This window comes from Rhinoraja longicauda, chromosome 8, assembly GCF_053455715.1.
Source record: "Rhinoraja longicauda isolate Sanriku21f chromosome 8, sRhiLon1.1, whole genome shotgun sequence".
Lineage (NCBI taxonomy): Eukaryota > Metazoa > Chordata > Chondrichthyes > Rajiformes > Arhynchobatidae > Rhinoraja > Rhinoraja longicauda.
In genome coordinates this window covers 44033723-44056774 of record NC_135960.1, presented here as the reverse complement: position 1 = coordinate 44056774, position 23052 = coordinate 44033723, and the positions used below count along the sequence as shown (strand labels likewise).

At 44.7% G+C, this 23052-nt stretch overlaps 1 protein-coding gene across 1 annotated transcript in view; it reads right to left on the bottom strand.

The window, feature by feature from the left end:
• The window catches only part of cobll1b (cordon-bleu WH2 repeat protein-like 1b), a 98995-nt gene extending 78807 nt beyond the window's left edge, over window positions 1-20188 (bottom strand). Inside the window, exon 1 of the mRNA XM_078403796.1 lies at window positions 19708-20188. Coding sequence (XP_078259922.1) covers window positions 19708-19754 — 47 coding nt within the window. The 5' untranslated portion in view covers window positions 19755-20188. The remainder of the gene's footprint in view (window positions 1-19707) is intronic.
• Between the last annotated feature and the right edge of the window lie 2864 nt (window positions 20189-23052).

Genomic DNA, 23052 nt, shown 5'->3' with positions numbered 1-23052 from the left:
TCCTGAAACTCTGTCAAACTCTAGCATCTTTAGCCTAGTTCTTCAATGTTCCACCTTCCCTGTAGGTGGGTAATATACATACTTAGAAAGGACGCAAAGTGCTGGATAACTCATTGGCCCGGGCAACATCTCTGGAGAACATGGATAGGTGACATTTCCAGAAGACGTAAACATCACCCATCCTTTTCTCCAGAAATGCTGCCTGACCCACAGAGTTATCCAGCACTTTGTGTCTATCTTTGATATAAACCAGCATATGCAGTTGCTTCCTACACATACTAAATTAACCAGAGAGAAACACAGTCCAGGAAGACCGGGTGACCGTGCATGCTCAATCTCAAGGGCAAGGTGGGGCAGGAAGCCTGTGCAGGGTTGGGTAGTGTGAGGACAGGCAGTACGGGGCAAGCAGCCAGCAAAGGAGAAGGTGAGCAACTCAGTGCAGTCACCAATACAACAGGTAGGGCAACTGATAACAACACAAGGTGGAAGAGGTGGATAACAGCTCAAGACAAAAGTGTTGTAATAAGAAAATGGACAAGTTTGAGCGGCACAGTGGCACAGCGGTAGGTAGAGCTGTGTATTTTCCAGGATAATTTGGGCAGTACATGCTATGCACCTGCCCAGTGCCAGCCACCCAAACGATGCTGTGATGGGAAGAGATTACTGGTTGGACAGAGCAAGACTCTTACAGTCATACAGCGTGGGAATAGGCCCCTCGGCTCAACTTAACCACACCAACCAACATGCCCCATCTACACTAGTTCCACCTGCCCGTGTTTGGCCCATCTCCCGCGAAACCTTTCCTGTCCTTTTACCATTCCAAATTGGAGTTTTTTTAACTTTAGAGATACAGCTTGGAAACAGTCCCTTCAGCCCACCAAGTCCACGCCAGCCAACGATCACCCCGTACACTAGCACTATTCAACACTAGGGATAATTTACAATTTACAGATCCCATTTAATCTATAAACCTGTACATCTTTGGGATGTAGGAGGAGACCAGGGCACCCGTAGAAAACCCATGCGGTCACAAGAAAGAACAGACTTTTTGTAAACCAGAATCTGCAGTTCCTTGTGTCCACGTGTTAACAATGAAAAAAACTTGACTCTTGCTTATAGTTTTAGCAAAACCATTTGGAACTGAGATCACTTAATACTAGATTAAGTGCATTGTGTCAAGTCTTCAAACTCCATTGCAAATTCGACATTTTGTTATGTAGTAATTATACACAGCGATTAAATTATGAATGATGAATTGAACAAGCAGAGAAGCATTTTAATAGCTTGTGACGTCCAACTTTTAATCTATGGTTTCTTACTTCAATTTGGATGTCAAATTTAGAGAAAACTACTTTTCTTTAATGTGGAATTTAAAACCATCCTACAGTATTGTCAGGGCATTCAATTTTAAGCCCGGAATATTAAGAAATCCTAATGCAATCTACACTTTATTCTCCTTTGAAAAAAGAAATTAATTAATTCAACCCAAAGTAGGAATTTAGTGGAATATTAGTTATGAGATAATTTGATCGCCAGCCAGACTGTAACTTACACACAAGCATTCTAAAACTAGGCAAGGAAATACAATATCTCCCCTATGTCTATTGCTCACCCTTAATTGGGAATAAAAACACATTTAATTACATAATTAGGTCATGATGTTTAAGTAAATCTTTCAAATGGTAGAGTTGACAGTTCAAAGACCATATTTCTTGATACAGATGAATCGGACTGCAGCACAGCATGGTCTGTGCAAGTCTTGTTACAACAATGAGAAAAAGTAACACAATTACCACCACAATATAACTTTTCAAATCAGCCAAAAATGCACATCTGTCACAAGTTGCTATGTAATCCTTTCTGATCTTTTATGAATTTTGACTATTTTCCTTTCGGTCTCTAGAACATTGTACAGCATGGGAACAGGCCCTTCAGTCCACAAAGTCTGTGCTGAACGTGATGCAAAGTTAAACTCATTTCCTCCAATCCTTTTATCTCACACCAAACGCCTCATCATCTCTGGCCTTTGCCCACCCACCCATCTGTCAAAACCTCCCTCACCTGTATCCACCTATCACTGCTGTGTCCTGCCACCACCACAATCAGTCTGAAGAAGGGTCCCAATCCGAAACGTCACCTATCCATGTTCTTCAGAGATGCTGCCTGACCCGCTGAGTTGTTCCTGCACAGTGTGTCTTTTTTATAAACCAGCATCTGCAGGTCCTAGTTTTTAAAACAATCTCTCCTATCTACACGATCAATATCCCTCCATTCCCTGCATATCCATGTGCCTGTCTAAAAGCCTCTTAAAAACCACAATAGTATCTGCCTCCTCCACCACCACCCCTGCATATGCCAGGCACACACCACCCTCTGTGCAAAAAAAATTGCCCCACACATCTCCAAAAAAACTTTGCCCCTCACACCTTAAAGCTATGCCCTCTAGTCTGACATTTCTACTTTGGGGAAAAGTTGTGTTACAAGCTCAGTGTAATAATAAAGCTGGCACTAAATGAAACATGGTTTGCTATTATGTGTGCCATTTGTACAGGTACATGTATTGTTTAGAGGGATATGGGCCAGAAGTGGGCAGGTGAGACTAGTGTAAGTTGGGCCAAAGGGCCTGTTTCCATGCTGTATAACTAAAACGAAAATTTCCATTGTATTTGCATTATCTGTGATGATTTTATCTTTTTCACGCCAATGATTTTAGCTGTATGTTTCACCTGACTGGCGCAGCGGTAGAGTTGCTGCCTTACAAAGCCAGAGACCCGCGTTCGATTCTGTTCTCGGGTGCTGCATTTACAGGGTTAGTACGTTCTCCCTGTGTCCGTGTGAGGTTTCCTCCCACACTACAAAGATCTACAAGGCTTGTAATTTAGTTGGCTTCTGTAAATTGTAAATTGTCCCTGGAGGGTAGAATAGTGCTCGTGTACGGGGTGATTGCTGGTTGGCGTGGACTCGGTGGGCCAAAGGGCCTGTTTCTGCGCTGTATCTCTAAAGTCACTTCATTCAGAAGTGACGGTTTGACAAATTTTCTTTGAGGCTTTTTTATCAGGACGCCTTGAAAAACAACAACTTGTGACTTGGTAATTACGCAAACAACCCAGAGACAATATGCCATGTTGTGTTAAGCAAAATATTTCAAGTTATGTTTTATTTTAATGTTATACAACTACAGTCAGGAGCAATATAAATCTAATACAGAACTGAAAATGCTGGAAAATAAAATTGATTAAACCTAACAACATAATGAAAGGCATAGATAGAGTGGGTGTGGAAAGGATGTTTCCACTTGTGGGAGCGTCTAGGACCTGAGGTCATAGCCTCAGAATTAAAAGGCAGTCTTTTAGAAAGAAGGTGAGGAGAAACTTCTTTAGTCAGAGGTTAGTTAATCTGTGGAACTCATTGCCACAGAGGGCTGTGGAGGCCGTCAGTGGATATTTTCAAGGCAGAGATAGACAAATTCTTGATTGGACCGGGTATCAAGGTTTATGGGGAGAAGGCAGGAAAATGGGATTAGGAGTAGACGATGGGCCGAATGGCCTAATTCTACTCCTATAACTTGTGAACTTGTGAAAATTCAAAGAGTCATGCAGCATTGAAACAAGCCCTTCAACCCAACTCATCCATGCCAACCCAAAGAGTCCATCTAAGCTAGTCCTATTTGCCCACATTTAGCCTACACCTAAATCTTTCCTATCCATTCACTGTCCAAATTTATTTGAAATATTGTCATGTTGCCTGCCTTAACTACTTCCTCTGGCAGCTTGTTCCATATATCAACTACCCTCTGTGTGAAAAAGATGCCCCTCAGGTTCCTATACATTTTCCCCTCTCACCTTAAACCTCTGTCCTCTGGTTCCAGATTCCCCAACCATGGGTAAAAGAGTCTGTGCATTCACCCAACTTAATCCCCTCCTGATGTTATACTTCTTCATAAGATCACCCTAATCCTCCTGTGCTCCTAGGAATAAAGTCCTAGCCTGCCCAACCTCTCTCTATAGCTCAGGCCCTCGAGTCATCAATTTCAACAGTATATTGTAGTTCATCTCAACGGTATATCTGAATGGAGGCCAGCTTAACACATCATATATATATATATATATAATACACACACACACACACATATACATACATCACACACACCACACACCACACAACACACCACACATACCTCTTCCCCTTTTAACAGATTAACATTAATTATTAAAGTCAGGAATGGAAAACTAAACCATGATTTCAAAATGTCCTTTCAGTTTTGACACCCTGCTCCATTGCTGAAACAATTACTAATACTCAGGGAATTGAGTACAGAAGTTGGGACGCTATGCCATAATAGTACAAGATGTTGGTGAGGCCGCACTCAGAGTATTGCATGGAATACCCTCAATCTTTGCATTTCAGTTTTCGTAATAAACTGAAAATTGTGTGCACAGCAGTCCGCAAATATTTCCTTGGTTACCACAGGCAGACTGCATTAGTCAGAGCGACATGTGACAGAGCTCTGTGGTCACAAGTCTTGGCTTCCAGCCTGCTCTGCCTCCTCTTTAACGACTCGATTATTCCCAGCCGGAAGCGTCTAACGACACAACTCCACAAACATGAACAACTATCAGCTAGACGGAACACAAGGATGACGGGGCATTTCTATTTCAAGGATGCTGCCTTTGTGGAACTGCTCGTAGCGTGTGTGTGCACTGTTTAATGTCCAACTACGCTTCCAAAGTCACTGAAATGAATTTAGAACTTTACACGCCCCTCCCAGACACCGTCTGTCGTTTATATGTTTGCCGTTTCTCTGGAAAATATTAGCACAAAAATACTTGAGCTTCCACGCGTCTTTTTATTTATATTTGGTGGTTGCCCTTGCTCCTGGGGCCGGAACTAGACGTTGGATTTGATGTATATTATTGACCGAAGAAAAATAAATTTCAGGTAGAAACTTGCAAGTAAATGACTGGAACCTGCATGGCAAAGCTGAAACTACAGAGGTTACCCAGACTTAAATATGACGCAAGTTTGTAAGTCTGTGCCAGCGGGTGCAACAAAACCATAAAACATATCAAGCCGGTAAGTACAGTCACATGCTGGAAAAACTAAGCAACGCTTATAAACCTGATATATTCAGACTTCTCAATAAAACAAGTCTGCAGAGAACTGACTTCACAATTAAATGCCAAGGGATGTATGTTTGATTGCAATCATAGAGCCATGCAGCATGGAATCAGGCCATTCAGCCCAACTTGCCCATGCCAACCAAGATGCCCCATCTACACGAGTTCCACCTGCCTGCGTTTGCCACATATCCCACTACACCTTACCTATCCATGTACCAGTCCAAATGCTTCTGAAACAAGTGCGATAATACCTGCCTCAACTACCTCCTCTGGCAGCTCGTTACCCCTCAGGTTCCTATTCCCCCCTCACCGTAAATCTATGCCCTCTGGTTGTTGATTTCGCTACCCAGGGTAAAACATTTCTGGAACAGCATGCAGAGAGTCACCACATTCTGGCCATCTTGCAACTACCAAGTCATAAGTCCCTGAAAAGCTCAATCTTGCCTTAACGGAGCTATGCAACTTCTCATTTTTAAACAGTAAATCTCCCGTTACAAACCACAGAAACAGTACTAATCACAACCAGGAAACAACGTGTTATTTAGAGAACGGCCTATTATAGAAGGGAAAAAAAAAAGACAATTTTTAAAAACTTTATCACTGACTGTTGAATCTGACTCCTGTACTGCATAACACAACAGGAAAGAGAACAGAAACTAAATGATCCATGGTCTTTCCCTCATCTATTTGCTACTTTCTCTAGTGAAGTGACACAGTACCGCACAGGAACAGGCCCTTTGGTCCACGATGCCCGTGCTAAGCATAATGCCAAGACCATCACTTATCCACCCACACATGATCCATATCCCTCCATTCCGTGCATATCCATGTGTCTATCCAAAAATGTCTCTTACACGTCACGATCACATCTGTCTCCAGCAACAACACCACCACAGGCACCACCTTCCAGGCACTCACCACCTTCTCTGTAAAAGGTTTCCCCGCACATCTCCTGGAAACTATGCCCCTCTCACCTTAGCTATGCCCTCTAGTCTTTGACATTTCCGCCCTGGGAAAAAGGTTACCTATGCCTATTAATTTTATGTACTTCCATCAGGTCTCCCCGTAACCACTGACGCTCCAATCGTTTGCTTTAAATACAGTGCGATGTCTCACATCACATTCCACACCGTTGGGATATAATTTGGGCACAGAAAGCATGAGATGGCTCCAATGAAACATCGCAAAGCCCAGACTGAAAATGGGTCCCAACCCAAATAAATAGTCCAGCACTATTTTATAGTCCAGCACTCCAGCGCGTTGTATCTTTTTTTTGTAAACCAGCATCTGCAGTTCCGTGCATCTCCTCTGAAGAATTTCACCAGCTGACTCTGAATTAAGGATGTATTTCAGCTAATTACTACAATATCGCTGCCCAAAGCAAAACTATTTCAAGGTGACCTCCTACCTGTAGAACATTTGTTATAACAAACAAATATTTGATTCATGGGTATGCATGGAATGGAGGAATGTCAATCACGTGCAGGCAGAGGAGATTAATTTATCTTGGCATTGTTCCTGCACTGTAATGTTTTATTTATTTGATTGTCATTATGTCGTACCCGATATTAAGGCACAAGTTCTAGAAGAGTCATAGTGGGCCAAAGGGCTTGTTCCTGTTCTGTACAGTTCTATTTATTTGATTAAGTAGATAAGTTCATAAGTTGTAGGGGTAGAATTAGGCTATTTGGCCCATCAAGTCTACTCCGCCATTCAATCACGGCTGATCTGTCTTTCCCTCTTAACCCAATCCTCCTGCCTTCTCCCTGTAACCTCTGACCCCCGTACTAATCAAGAATCTATCAATCTCCACCTTAAAAAAAATCCATTGACTTGGCATCCACAGCCTTCTGTGGCAATGAATTCCATGTCATAAGTCAGACCCAATATTAAAGCACAACGTCTAGAAGAATCAAAGTGGGCCAAACCCTATTTATCTTAAGTCATAAGTCAAATCCGAATTTCCAGAAGAATCCATTGCTCTGTTAAGATAGCACAATTTGCAAACACCCTCATTTTTCACACAGGTATGCACTGACCAGCACCAACTGTTGCACTGAGAATGAGGGTTCTGTTCTCAATCTGGGTGTTTACTCCAGAAGACAGCGATGTTTATCATCATTTAAACACAAATCCCTCGTTAGACGTGACAAGAAGTTTAGCACACTGCTTTCCCCACAGGTTATTGCTCCTGCCTTTGACAGCTCCCCACTGTGACTGGTTCTGCTTCAACTCTTCTCAGTCCTTGCACATCGGAAGGATTTTGTAAGTTTCTAACCGTATGTGCTCTCCACCCCCATACCCGTCCGCACGCACTCTCACACACGCAGACACATACTCACACAATGAGTAGGAAAGAACTGCAAATGCTGGTTTAAATCAAAGATAGACACAAAATGCTGGAGTAACTCAGCAGGACAGATATGTGCACATACTCTCACACTTGTGCACTCACACACTCACTCACTCACCATCCACAGTTAGGCCAGGAGTTGGAAAGCTGAGAGCTAGAGGGGCACAGGTTTAAGGCGAGAGTTTGCCAGATTGTTTCTTGTTGCAAGCACAACTAACGAACAAAGTACGTGTGTGTTCTTTGGCCGGTTACAACATGCCATCAATGAGTACTGTGAAAGAGACGCTCCTACTTTGTTGCCGCCCACCGCACTCTATCCTGTGCACTTTGTAATTTACTATTTTCAATTTGCTGTCAATTTAATGTAGGAACAAAGAGGGAAAGACAGTTCATAAAGTTACATGGCCTGTACTTGTATTCAGCAGATGGTGAATGCATTGCAGAATGGGAGACACAAGGAACTGCAGATACTGGAATCTTGAGCAAAACACAAAGTGCTTTAGACTTTACACTTTAGATAATCATTGTATAAATACTAGAAACAAATAACTGCAGATTTTAGATTTTACTTCAGACTTTAGAGACACAGCACTGAAAAAGGCCCTTTGGCCCACCTAGTCCATGCTGACCAGCGATCACCCCGTACACCAACACTATCCTACACACTGGAAATAATTTACAAATTGACTGAGGTCAATTAACCTCAAACCCACCCACACATCTTTGGAGTGTGGGAGGAAACCAGAGCACACGGAGAAAACCCACACGGTCACGGGAAGAATGTACAAACTCTGCACAGCACCCGTAGTCAGGATCGAACCCGGGTCTCTGGGGCTTTAAGGCAGTGACTGTACCGCTGCGCCACTGTGAGGAACTCAGCAGTCAGGCAGCATCTGTGGAGGGAATGGACAGATGACGATTTGGGTTGGGTCCCCACAATGGCCTGGTACAGCGTGTCTTTGAAAAGTGATTTAAAAACCGACAATGCACACTACCAGCAGGAATTAATTTCCGTGACTTTACACTAGACAGCCTGACTATTTTACATACAATAATGCAGCAGCCCCTGGACAATGTTTGGGCTTCGGCTGACAATGAACTGTAGAGGCTGGGATCTTGCATAGAATACAAAGTGCTGGAGGAACTCAGCGGGTCAGTCAGTATTTCTGGAGCTCATGGAAACCCCTTCCCCTTATCAACACCTTTTTTCTCTCTAAGTCTCCTTGTCTCTCTTCTGTCACTATTTTGGCTCCTTTTCACCTCTGGTCTTTGTACACCCATCTTCCAGTCACTATCTCCCCCCCCCCCCAACCCACCGCACTTGTATCCACCTATCACTTGCAAAGCGTTTTCCTGCCCACACCTCTCTTTTCCAGCTTTTTCCACCCCTACTCCATCAGTCTGCAGAAGGGGCCCGACCTGATACATCATCTGGCCATTTCCTCCACAGATGCTGCTTGACCCGCTGAGTTCCTCAAGCAGCATTCACACTTGCAAAGAACCACACAAAAACCACAACCAGACTGTTGTCAAACTACTTGGTAATATCCGATGACAGTGCTATCTTCTGAATCTCCACTGTCAGCATGATGGGATCACCATTAAATAGGAACACAACTGAACATATCTTATGAGTAGAGCCAGGATGTTTAGGCACTAAAAACCTCTGAAATAGTCAGGCAAATAGGCATAATAAAATTACAAAAAAGACACGGAAAAGGCATTTATTGACAAAAAAGGCCTAAAAAGGCATGTATTTCCACCACCAAAATATGGTTTAAAATGTGTTTAGCTGTCTGTACATGCTGGGAGACGAAATATTTCTTCTCATGATTCACTGCTTTCTCACATGCTTTGCAAATCAGCACACAGTTGTCTGTAGAGAATATATCACTCCCTTACACTCTCACCAAATCGTTCCGTTTTTTACATGACGTTGACTTGACTTTAGGCATTTTGACGCATGGAGGGGTAGATCCGACAGGAGCGGGGATACAGACCTCTACAGGCAGGCCAAGTACAAGCTGAGAAGGGGAATCAGAGCTGCCAAGGAAAGGTACTCTGAGAAGTTGAGGAGCAAGTTCTCAGCTAATGACCTTCAGTTTGGTAGAGCTTGCAAGAAATCACAAGCATCAAGAGGAACCCCCCCCCCCCCCCCCCACTCCTTGGACAATCGTCAGCTGACAAACGACCTGAACCAGTCCTACTGCAGGTTCGAGAAAGAGAAACTTAACCGTGGTACCCCCTTCCCCAACCAACACTTCACACCTACTCACAGCCTGACTCCAGTTTGAAAAGACTGAACCCTTCCCCACCCACCCCTCTCCAATCACCACTTAACACCCACTTACAGCCTGACTGCAAAAGACTGGGGCCTCGTCCACTACCCACGAATGAACGACTGGCGGTGGCGCCCCCGGTTTCGCCTCGGAGGTGGAGATTTTCTTGTACGTTACGTTAACACGGCAAAAAAAGCTGATTTAGGCACTCGATCGTGAAAAGGGCATTATCTTGCTGAAATCAACAAAAAAGGCATTTATGGCAAAATCTTGGCTCCACTTATGAGCATTGGAGCTAAATTAGTTTAATTTAGTTTATTGTCATGTGCAACGAAGTACATTGAAAAGCGTTTGTTGCGTTCTTTCCAGTCAGCGGAAAGAATGCACATGATTACTATGGAGCTGTCCACAGCATACAGAAGCATGATAAAGGTAATAACTTTTAGTACAAGATAAAGTCAGGTAAAGTCCGATTAAAGTTAGTCCAAGGGTCTCCAATGAGGTAGATGGCAGGGCAGGACCTCTCTAGATGGTGATTGTATGGTACAGTTGCCTGATAACAGCTGGGAAGAAACTGTCCCTGAATCTGGAGGTGTGCATTTTCACACTTCTGTAACTCTTGCCTGATGGAAGAGGGGAGCAGAGGGAATGACCGGGGAGAGACTGGTCCTTGATTATGCTGATGGCCTTGCCGAGGCAGCGTGAAGTGTAGATGGAGTCAGTGGAAAGAAAGTTGGTTTGTGTGTAGGAAGGAACTGCAAATGTTTGTTTACATCAAAGATAGACACAAAATACTGGAGTAACTCAGGCAGCATCTGTGGAGAGAAGGATTTGGTATCGTTTCGGGTCGATACCCTTCTTCAGATTGAGAGTCAGGGGACAGGGAAACTATAGATATGGAAGGGAACAAAGAGCATGTAAGGTATGAAAAGGACATATCAAAGCAGAAGGCGTTCAAGGAAATGTATAATGATGGTTCATTGTTGAATGAGGGGAAGGTGACATTGAGGCATACAATCAGTAAAATTTAATCAGGACAGTGAAACTAGTCGGAGTACTAGGGTGGGGGAGGGGCAGAGAGAGAGGGAATGCAAAGGTTACCTGAAGTTAGAGAAATCAATATTCATACAGCTGTGCTGTAAGCTGCCCAAGCGAAATATGATGTGCTGTTCCTCCAATTTGCACTGGGCCTCACTCTGACAATGGAGGAGACCCAGGACAGAAAGGTCAGTATGGGAATGGAAAGGGGAGGTAAAGTGTTTAGCAACCAGGAGATTGCATAGGCCCAGGCAGACTGAGCAAAGGTGTTCAGCGAAACGATCGCCCAGTTTGCACTTGGTCTCGCCGATGTGTGGCATGCCGGATGGAGGAGGGAGTGACTCATATCCTGATTCATCAAAGCAAGTCAACAGTCAGCAGTGTGATGGAATACTGACTGAGAGTCTGGATCAGACCAGCTCCAAATAGAAGCTCAACATTACCCATGTGATCAACACTCCACCACAACTAAGAGTCTAGAGCGTTTATAAGTCATAGGGGCAGAATTAGATCAAACTGCCCATTGTGTCTACTCCACCATTCAATTATGGCTGACCTGTCTTTAATTGTCGCGTACCGACATTTGAACAATGAAATTCTTACTCTCTGCAGCTTTACAAGCCCGTAAACACAATAACACGCAAATAAATATATAATAATAAAACATACAATTAATTAATAACCGCGTTACTAGGCAACAACGATAGTGCAAAAACCAAAATGCGTAGTGCAACCAAAAACCCAGTCCATGGACAATCACAGTTGCTGAGGTTAGTGTTCTGCAATGTTCCTGGTTGCAGGGAAGAAGCTGTTCCTGAACCTGAAGGCCAGGGTTTTCAGGCTCCTGTACCTTCTTCCCTGATGGTAGCAGCGAGATGAGAGCGTGGCCAGGGTGGTGTGGGTCCTGGGAAGAACAGCTTCTACCCAACAACAATCAGGCTCTTGAACACTGCACAACCACGACCATAATGTTTGACAATAATCTAATGATCTGTATGCAAAATAAAGAACAACGAGGATTTTCAATGGAGCTTGTTTTTAATTGCACTACTGAATTCAGTTTTACCCCATCGCAGTATGGTTACCTAGTATTACTAATCATTAAATATACAAGTCTGAGGCTTGTGGACTTTAAAGATAGATTTTAGAGATACAGCACAGAAGCAGGCCCTTCGGCCCACCGAGTCCACACCAACCAGCGGTCACCCCGCACAATAACACTATCCTGCACACTAGGGACAATTTACAAAGGGCCAATTAACCTACAAACCTGCACATCTTTGGAGTGTGGGAGGAAACCGGAGCACCCGGAGGAAACCCAGGCAGTCACAGGGAGGACATAAAACTCCATCAGCCAACACCTGTATTCAGGATCAAACCAAGGTCTCTGGCACGGTAAGGCAGCAACTCTACCACTGTGCCACTGTGCCAGCCTGCAGCTGCAGCAAATAAGAATTGCTCCAGTACATGACAAATAAACATTCATGACTGCTGATGATCAATCATAATGTTATCACGAGTAACAAGGAATTGACAATAAATGTTTACCAAATTAGTAACACCCGATCCCTGCAAATAAACTATCGTACACTCCAGTCTTTATCTCTACAAACTTCCTGCTTGCTTTACCTTTCCATCATATTCTCCACGAAACAGGTTTCTCAAGGTACTGAAAGACCGGAGGGCAACGTGGCTGGATACAAGCAGCAAAGGGCCATGGCATGCAAGGGAAGCATCTAGGCCGGCCCTGATCACCCCCCGAGGACCTGAGAACCGGAGAGAAGGATGGAGGGAGTCGGCGACGGTGGACGAGAGAGCAAAGGCCGGTAAGAGAGCGAGCCGGGGTCTTACCTCCCTTCCACGCCCTCATGGTTGGCTGCGGTAGGCACTTTGGGAGTACGAAGGTTGAAGGTGGCCGGGCAAGGGGAAGGACTACGAATCGATGGGCGATCCAGACGGAGGCGACGGCTGGAGGCCCTGCAGCAGCCTGGGGTTCGCCTGGATCGGGCACCGCTCTAGGAGACCGAGCACACGGACCGGACTGGACTTTGAAAAATGGCGCAAAAAACCTAGCGACTCTTGCATGCGGTCTCAGTGGACTATTTCTGTACACTTTGTTCTAATCAGGCAACTGAACCATCCGAGAGAGAGCAGTCCTGAACTACTATCGGTCCATCTTTGATCGGGCTTTACCTTGCACTAAACGTTATTCCTTTATCATGTACCTGTACATTGTGAATGGCTCGATTGTAATCATGTATTGTCTTTCCGCTGGCTGGCCGATTAGCACGCAACAAAAGCTTTTCACTGTACCTCGCACACGTGACAATAAACTAAGATGAAACTAATCAAGGATTGTGCTTAGGTATGGCAATACTTTACTCAACTGTATGCAAAAAAATGACATGCAAACCATTCTCTGAGAAAATATTTCCAGCTCTTTAATTCCTATCGTAATCCAGTTAAACTTGACTGGTTACGACTAAATCATTTGCCCAGAGGCTCCAATATAATTTAGCAATACTTGGTAGAATTCAATCAAATCAAGCTGCATCTTCCTGCACAAAGGTGCACCTATAAATTCACCATCGGGCAAGACACAGGTCCACCACCGATTTTCCAGCACCCTTGGATCCATATCCTTGCCGTATTATCCGTTTTGTCGGATCATCAGAGGTCACGGCCTCAGGGGATCCACAAAGATGGCCGTGGAAGTCGGTTATTAGCCAGAGTTCCAGAGCCCCGGCCACAACCGGCAAATTCAACCCACCCATTGGCTGCCGAAGCACCGATGAGGTCGAGATCAACCGCCTCACCGAGCCTCGGCGCCACATTTTCAGGGGACTTCTGTAGGGGGGGGATTTCAAGCACACTCTCGTAATTTTTTCCGGATTAGAGTAAGTGGTAGACCACCAGTTGCTGGAAAATCAGTGGTGGACCTGCACTGAAACTTGGTTTCTGCCTTTATATTTTGGATAATATAATGGAACAATCCTGATCCTGTATATTATGCTATTTGGATTTAATGGTTTTCAAATGCTTTTCCACATCTTGAACTGTGTGAATTGAACTGAATTGAAAGATACGGCATGGAAACAGGCCCTTTGGCCCACGCCAACCATCGATCACCCGTTCACACGAGTTCTATGTTATCCCACTTTCTCATGCACTCCCCACAAAGTAGGGGTAATTTATAGAGGGCCAATTAACCTACAAACCCGGACATCTTTGGGATGTAGGAGGAGACTGGGGCACCCACAGGAAACGCATGCGGTCACAGGGAGAATGTGCAAACTCCACAGAAAGCATCCGAGGTCAGGATCGAACCCAGGGCCCTGACGCTGTGAAGCAGCGTCTCTAGCAGCGACACCACTGTGCCACTCCTGGTGTGCTGGTACCGTTAATGACTGTAGTATCGACTCATGCATTCTACTTAAACTCTGCCATTAAAAGACTGCTTTCCTTTTAATGTTCTAACAAGGTAATCTGCAAGATTTTTTGATATTCCACATCTGCCAGCCAGCTGTTGAACAGCTGGAATTCCCACCATCTCTTACAGGCTACCTCCAAATTGGAAACACCAGAACATTTTTACATGGATATATCAAATATAAAGTATATTTCACAAGTATAAAGCATTAAATGCAGATCTTTGGGTGTGAACAGGTCCAGTAAAAATCAAGGTGTGTAGGAAAGAACTGCAGGTGCAGGTTTATACTGAGAATAGAGCGCTGGAGTAACTCAGTGAGTCCAGCAGCATCTCTGAGAACATCACCCTTCCATTTTCTCAGAAGTGCTGCCAGACCTGCTCCAGTACCTTGTGTCTATCTTCAGTAAAAATCACATTGACTTGGCAATCACTGCAAATTTCCAGTCAAAAGCACCTTTTGCGAAGGTAGTCACTGTTAAAATGAATGACTTTTACAATTTTAAGCTGGAGAAGTGTAGAGTATTGTGTTCAGTTTTGGTCACCCTGCTGTGGGAAGGATGCCATTAAGCTTCAAAAAGTGCAGGATTTGCCAGAACTCGAGGGCCTTAGCTATAGGGAGCGGTTGGGCAGGCTAAGAGCTTGGAGTGCAGGAAGCTGAGGGGTGATCTTATAGAGGTGCATAAAATCACACATGGAATAGATAGGGTGAATGAAAAGTATTTTTTACACAGAGTGGGGAATCATGAATCAAAGGACGTAGGTTTAAGGTGAGAGAGTAAAGATTTAATAGGAACCCAAAGGGCAACTTTTTCACACTGAGGGTAGTGGGTACATAGATCAAGCTGCCGAAGGAGGTAGTTGAGGCATGTAGCATAACAACATTTAAAAGACATTTGGACAGGTACATGGATAGGAAAGATTCAGAGGGATATGGGCCAAACGCAGACAAATGCTACAGTTAAATTTGCCATCACTGTTGAAGCCCATGGAATAAATGGGACTGTATTGACAGGGATTTAAATAGGCTCAGTAAACTGGAACATCAGAAGTTGAGAGGAGACCTGGTTGAAGTTTGTAAAATTTTGAGGGGCATAGGGAGGGTAGACAGTCAGAAGCTTTTAACCAGGATGGAAATGTGAAATGCTAGAGGGCATAGCTTTAAGGTGAGCTGGGCAAAGATTAAAGGAGATGTGCAGGGCACCCACCATACACAGAGGGTGGTGAGTGCCTGGAACGCACTGCCAGGGCCGGTGGAGGCAGATACGATAGCGGCATTTAAGAGGCTTTTAGGTAGGTACACAGATATGCAAGGAATGGAGGGATATGGATCACGTGCAGCAGAGGAGATTCGTTTGTAGAACTCATAGAAAAAACAAAACTACAAAATGGATGGTGGCCATTCAGCTCATCAGGTGTATGCTAGGTGAACATCAGTGCAAGCAGTGGTCATTGAGTCCAATGTCACGAGCATTTTTTGCCTTTGGGTACTTATCCACTTCCTTTTTAATGATCTTTGCACACAATGCCTGCTCTGCCTGTTCTTTCTTTAGTCTGGAGCCTTGAGTTTATGTTGCTTCCTCTTTACTGCATCACAAACCGTGTCACGGAACCTGCCTTTTTTCTGCAACTGATACGCTCCAACACTGTAACACTATATTCTGCACTCTGGTATTTGTCTCTTTACACTACCTGGGGTGTACGGCTTGATTATACTCATGGGTTTCATTGCGAGAGGATTTGAGTTTAGGAGCAAGGAGGTCCTACTGCAGTTGTACAGGGCCCTGGTGAGGCAGAGTATTGTGTGCAATTTTGGTCTCCTAATTTGAGGGAGTGCAGCGTAGGTTCACCAGGTTAATTCCTGGTGTGTAGGAAAGAACTGCAGATGCTGGGTCAAATCGAAGGTAGACACAAAATGCTGGAGTAACTCAGCGGGCCAGGCAGCATCTCTGGAGAGAAGAAATGGGTGACGTTTCGGGTCAAGACCATTCTTCTCAACCCGAAACGTCACCATTCCTGCTCTCCAGAGATGCTGCCTGTCCCACTGAGTTACTCCAGGTTAATTCCCGGGATGGCGGGTTGACATATGATGAAAGAATGGGTCGACTGGGCTTGTCTTCGCTGGAATTTAGACGGATGAGAGGGGTTCTCACAGAAACATATAAAATTCTTAGAGGATTGGACAGGGTAGATGCAGGAAAAATGTTCCCAATGTTGGGAGAGTCCAGAACCAGGGGTCACAGTTTAAGAAGAAGGGGTTGGCCATTTAGGACTGAGATGAGGAAAAACTTTTTCACCCAGAGAGTTGTGAATTTGTAGAATTCTCTGCTACAGACGGCAGCAGAGGTCAATTCACTGGATGTTTTCAAGAGAGGGTTAGATTTAGCTCTTAGGGCTAAAGCAATCATGGGATATGGGGACAAAGCCAGAAAGGGGTACTGATTTTGGATGATCAGCCATGATCATATTGAATGGCGGTGCTTGCTCGAATACAGCCCCTATTTTCTATGGTGTTTCTTTCTTATGGATAATTCATGTTCATAAGTCATAGCAGCAGAATTGAGCCATTCAGCCCATAAACTATACTCCGCCATTCAAACATGGCTGATCTATCTTTCCCTCTCAACCCCTTTCTCCTGACTTCCCCCCCCCCCCCCCATAACCCGACATCCTTACTAATCAAAAATCTGTCAATCTCCTCCATAAAAAAATATCCATTGGCTTGGCCTCCTCAGCCTTCTGTGACAATTCCAGATTCACCACACTTTGACTAAAGAAATTTCTCCTCATCTCCTTTCTAAAAAGTCCATCCTTTTATTCTGAGGCTGTGGCATCTGTCCCTAGACTATCCCACAAGTGGATAACAAACTCTCCATATCAACTCTATCCAGGCCCTTCACTATTCAGTAAGTTTCAATGCAGTATGATTTGGCTGAATAGCACACAAACAAAGCCTCAGTACACTTGGCAGTCATGGTCTGGACGCAGCTCAGACCAACACACAAACCAACCTCCCTTCCATTGACTCCATCTACGCTTCATACTGCCTCGGCAAGGCCACCAGCATAATCAAGGACCAGTCTCACCCCCGGTCACTCCCTCTTCTCCCCTCTCCTATCAGGCAAGAGGCACAGAAGTGTGAAAACACACACCTCCAGATTCAAGGACAGTTTCTTTCCAACTGTTATCAGGCAACTGAACCATCCTCTCATCAGCTAGAGAGCAGTCATGACTTCCCATCTACCTTATTGGAGACCCTCAGACTATCTTTAGTCAGACTTTTATCTTGCACTAAACATTATTCCCTTTATCCAGTATCTGTACACATGATTGTAATCATGTATAATCTTTCCGCTGACTGGTTAGCACCCACCAAAAAGCTTTTCACTGTACCTTAGTACACGTGACAATAAACTAAATTAAACATAAACCAATACCGACACCAAACTGTAATACTTGGCATTTTTCAACATAAACTTTCGTCCCATTTGCTTCCATTCCTCCTGCCTGCCGAGGTTCCTTCGTGGTTGATGACTAACCTTCTCACCAAGCACTACGTTTCCATGTTTTATGTCATCACAAAATTTGCAATTTGTGACCAGCACACTCAGGTCTAAGTCATCAACGTTTATGTAAAGAGAGGGTGGTTGATGTACTAACCCTGGAGCACACCTCCCTCTGGTTTCAAAGCCGCTAATCATATCTCCTGCCTTTTCGTTTTCACTTTGCCAGTGTTAAATCCAAATTGCTACTGTCCCTTTTATTCCACGGAACCCATTCTCAATGACAAATCGACCCATGGCATTTTATCAAGAGACATAAGGAACTGCAGGTGCTGGTATACCAAAAAATATTGGAGAACAGGGAAAATGTTGAAGGGAAGAAAGGACAAAAGAGAAGAAAAAAGTATTTTCTCCAGGTGCTCCGGTTTCCTCCCACACGCAAAAGACCTACAGGTTTGTAGGCTTCTGTAAATTGCAAATTGTCCCTTGTGTATAGGATAGCCCTAGTGTACAGGGAGATCACAGGGACATGGGCCGAAGGGCTTGTTTCCACGATGTATCCCTAAAGTCTAAAGTAAACTATTTAAAGTAAATAAAGCAAGTCGAGCTGTAAATTCTCTTTTATAATCGGCCTCCAGTTTTCAGGCAGTTTTTGCAAAACTGTGGCATGGATCTTTGATCTTTGCACTACATTTGTTTCTGAACAATTTTATCCCACCAGGTTACTCTCCTGTTAAAAGACCTGTAGTTTTATATAATTCACAAATTTAAACATTCAAAAGCCTTTGACAACCACTGAAGTATCTTTGCAGCACAGTCATTACAATATAATGTGATATGAGTAACCTTGTCATACTTTTTCTAAAATTCTGATCTCAACCCACTTCCAAGGTTCCGAGTATTTTTCAACTGTGCAGTTTCTGTTTTGCAGTTTTTAAATCGCCCAGCTTTAGCAGGAGCATTATTAAGTTGGAAAGAGTGCAGTAGAGATTCACCAGATGTTACCTGGGATCCGTGGGTTTGAGTTATCAGGAGAGATTGGATAGGCTGGGACTTCATTCTTTGGAGCATAGGAGGCCGAGGGGTGACCTTACTGAGGTGTACAAGATCATGAGGGGCATGGTTATGTGAACACTCAGTCTTTTTCCCAGGGTAGAGGATTCTAAAACTAGAGGGCACAGGCTTAAGTCCATATCTGGAACGAGCTGCCAGAGAGGAAGCTACAAAAGCGGTTGCAATTACAACTTTTAAAAAACATTTGAACAGATATGTGGATAGCAAGCGTTTAGAGGGATATGGGCCAAATGGGACTAGCCCCAGTAAGTCGGCACGGACAAGGCCTGTTTCGACCTCTATGACTCTACATTTCACTTATGCATGTGGAATCTAATCACACCTCCAATATATTTTCACAATTCCTTTGCTGTCTTCTACAAATTTGGCTACAGTTTCAGGGCAAGTTTCTTCCCAGCTGTTATCAAGCAACTGAACCATCCTGTCACCAACTATGGAGCAGTCCTGACCTCCCATCGACCTCGTTGGAGACCCTCGTACTATCTTTAATCGGATGTTACCTTGCACTACATACTATTATCCTGTATCTGTATTCTTTGCACTGTACCTCGGTACACATGTTACAATAATCCGAGGGTTTCCAAAGAGGTCAGGGCTGTTCTCTAGTTGTTGGTGACAGGATGGTTCAGTTGCTTGATATTAATGCACCGCAAACATTTTAATTTACAACCGTGGTCATTTCACAGCACATTTTAACACAGGCTGGCGTTGCAATCTGTAGTTTGCAACATGCATTGATTGGCCTGGGCTGGGCTGGGCTGCAGGAGGGTGAGAGGGGAGAGGGGCCACGAAACAATGAACAGACTGCGGGCACACTCACTGCTAAACGACCAATGCACCCTAAAAAAACAGAACTCGTTTAAACTGTAAGGAAGGTTGGTGGGTAACTGGGGGGAGATTAACCCGGACTTACCCAGGGGGTAGAGGCACAGTTGCAGAGCCGGCTCTGTGAACTTCCATCGCTCTCAGCAGCAGTTCCACAAGTAACTCGTCGTCAGCAGAATGGATTCTCCCCCCTTCTTCACAACTGCAAACGGAAACACAGCGAGGAAGGGCACCATTCGGGTCTGTGCTGGTCTGGTCTGGGAGGCTGCGGGCGCTTGCAGTTGTACAGTGACTGGTGTTAGCTGTGGCAGAGACAGCGTGTGCTGTGCCTGTCCCACACGCACCTTGGATGGATTCTAGCCAGACCCAGATCTCTCCCACTTCCGCACTCCTCTCAACCGCCCCCTGCAAACATATTCAAGCCATAGCATGTGCAAGGAGTCAGACTTTCCAAGCTGCCCTCTCGTTCCTCACCACCACTTTGCACTCTGCATGTATCCCTGACTTGCTGGGCGGTTGTCAGTGAGTGTGCAAAGCCAGCCTGCCCTGCCCTGCCCTACAAACCACCTCAGCAACACACAGCGCTTGCACACATTTCTTTATTGCTCCCTTTACTTTCCTGCTCCAAGAAGTTCCTGCCAGGATATTGCGTTTTCCAATTCCTGCCGCTAGGATCACAGACTGCCTCTCTCCGCCTCCACCTGCATTTACACCCACCACCCCCTCTTGCCTTTGTCAAGATAAAATGCACAAGAGAGCAGACAGAGAGGGAGTTGGATTTGGGTTTTTTTTCATTTTAAATGATCTCCACCCACAGCTCGCAATCGTTTTCCCAAAACGCTCAGCGTGCATCCGATTTAAATCTCAAAAGCAAAGTTTTAAAATAGCCAACTTTTCAAATTGTGAAGTCATTTTGCGCCCAGAGGCATTGACAGTGAGAACAGAAAACTGGCCAAACCAGACAAGGTTTTGATGAACACATTGTACCCATGCTTTGTTTATGCACCTGGTAATATTCAGACACATTTTCCTGCACATAGACCAGAAATTGACACTGGTTTTGTTTACTTTATTATTGCCACGTGTACTGAGGTACAGTGAAAATCTCTTTTATTGCCTGCTATCCAGTCAAAGAAAGGAGCGGCACGGTGGCGCAGCGGTAGGGCTACTGCCTTACAGCGCCAGACACCCAGGTTCAATTCTGACTGCAGGTGCTGTCTGCGCGGAGTTTGCACGTTCTCCCTGTGACCATGTGGGTTTTCTCCGGGTGCTCCGGTTTCCTCCCACATTCCAAGGACTGAGGAGAGATCTCGACCCAAAACGTCACCTATCCATGTCCGCCAGAGATGCTGCCTGACCCGCTGAGTTACTCCAGCACTTTGTGTCTTGTTTTGTAAACCAGGGTCTGCTGTTCCTTGTTTCAACATTAAACAAAACACCCTTGGTGGCCCCCTGGGGTGACATCCCTTCCCCTGGGGTGACATCCCTTCCCTTGGGGTGACATCCCTTCCCTCACCACACCCGACCTCCCAATGCCCAGCGGTGTAAGGACGCTCAGAGCCTTGAATGAATTAATGATACTTTATCACATGTGAAATTCTTTGTTTTGCATACCACACACAACGTATAGGGTGCCGTCAAAGTTACAAAGTGTCCCAATGGCCCCTCCTTTGTTCTCTCGGTGACCTCCACACAGGTTCCCTCTTTGTTTTCGGGGCTCCCCCCCCCCCCCCCCCTCCCCTCCCACACGGGGTCCCTCTTTGCCCTCAGCGGCTCCCTCCACACCGGGTCTCACTTGATTCTCGGCAGCATCTCAGGAGAACACGGACAGGTGGTGTTTCAAGCTGGGACCCTTCTTCAGACAGAGTCTGAATCTCGAGCATTTTGATATACGCTGCATCTCTAAACTAAACTAAGCTAAACTAAACTCGGATAAAGTGAGAATTTTGTTTAATTTTACTCCAGTAAAAATGCTTATATTTTGTTGTGAGGCAAATGAAAATTCCAATTTACTTTAACTTTATTTAAGCTTTAAGCAACTCATTTCTGTAATACACGTCTTCAAAGCGTCTGGAAATTATCGCTGATTCCACAGGCCTCGCCCGCCCGAGAGTCCCGCACATGCGCACACTTCATTTTTTTTAAAAATCATTGTTTTTAAAAAGGGTGAAAAATGCAGGGAAGACCAGCGGTATTACTTTGTAAAAGGTTGGGGACGTTTTTTGTTTCACTGTAATGATGCAAAGACGTCCTTGCTTTCAAACACCCTTGAAATAACTCTGCAAACCTTCTTAATGGGGCCGCTCCTATCAGAAGAATGTGCCAGAGATCATCTGATACATCACTAACATTTCTCCTTTCAGAGCCAGCCAGTTCTGCAAATTGACCAGAAAATCGATTAGTTCGGCTTATTCTTCCAAAACTAATGCACAGTAACTAGTGTCAGAGATATTAATAAATGTGCGTCTAATACACAAAAGTGCTTTGATGTTTCTGTGCAGCAAGATATTATTTTCCATTTGCTATCATTGACATAGTCACAAGAGTCCTACAGCAAAGAAACAGGCCCTTCAGCCCAACTTGTCCATGCCGGCAAAGATGCCCCATTTACCATACATCTTCAGCGCTTGGATGGGAAGTTGTTGTGAAAGGCAGAGGGAATGTTTGGGTGAATGAGGAGTGGACCAGGGCGAGGATCTACAGAACACAGAGACTGGGGAGGGGTGAGGGGATTTATTTGGTGTTAGCGTGGAAGCAGGCCCTTCAACCCAACTTGTCCATGCTGCCAATGATGCCCATTCTACGCTATCCTACCCCCCCCCCCCCCCCCCCACCCACATTTGGCCCATATCCCTCTGAACCTTTCCTTGCAAATGTCTTTTAAATGTTGTTATTGTACCTGTCTCCAGCGTGGACTCGGTGGGTCAATGGGCCTGTTTCCATGCTGTATCTCTAAACTAAAGTAAACAAAATAATGGTTCACATGCAAAAAATGACCCTGAAATGCTGTAAATTCCATTGGTGATCTAAGCCATTAATCCTTTTGCTGTAAATCAGACCTTAATGTTCTGTTTACAGCTTTTCAGCTGCCTCTGCCGGCTTCAACTTGTTGCAACAAAATAGGCGGCTGTTGCAAAACATCAGCTGCTGACGATTATTTATTTAGACTTTACTTTAGACTTTAGAGATACAGCGCGGAAACAGGCCCTTCAGACAACCGAGTCTGCGCTGAACAGTGATCATCCTGCTACACTGGCACAATCCTGCACACTAGGGATCATTTACAATTTTACAGAAGCCAATTAAACCTACAAACCTGCACCTCTTTGGAATGTGGGAGGGAACGGGAGCACCCGGAGAAAACCCACGCGTTCACAGGGAGAACGTACAAACTCCAAACAGACAGCACCCATAGTCAGGATCAAACCAGGGT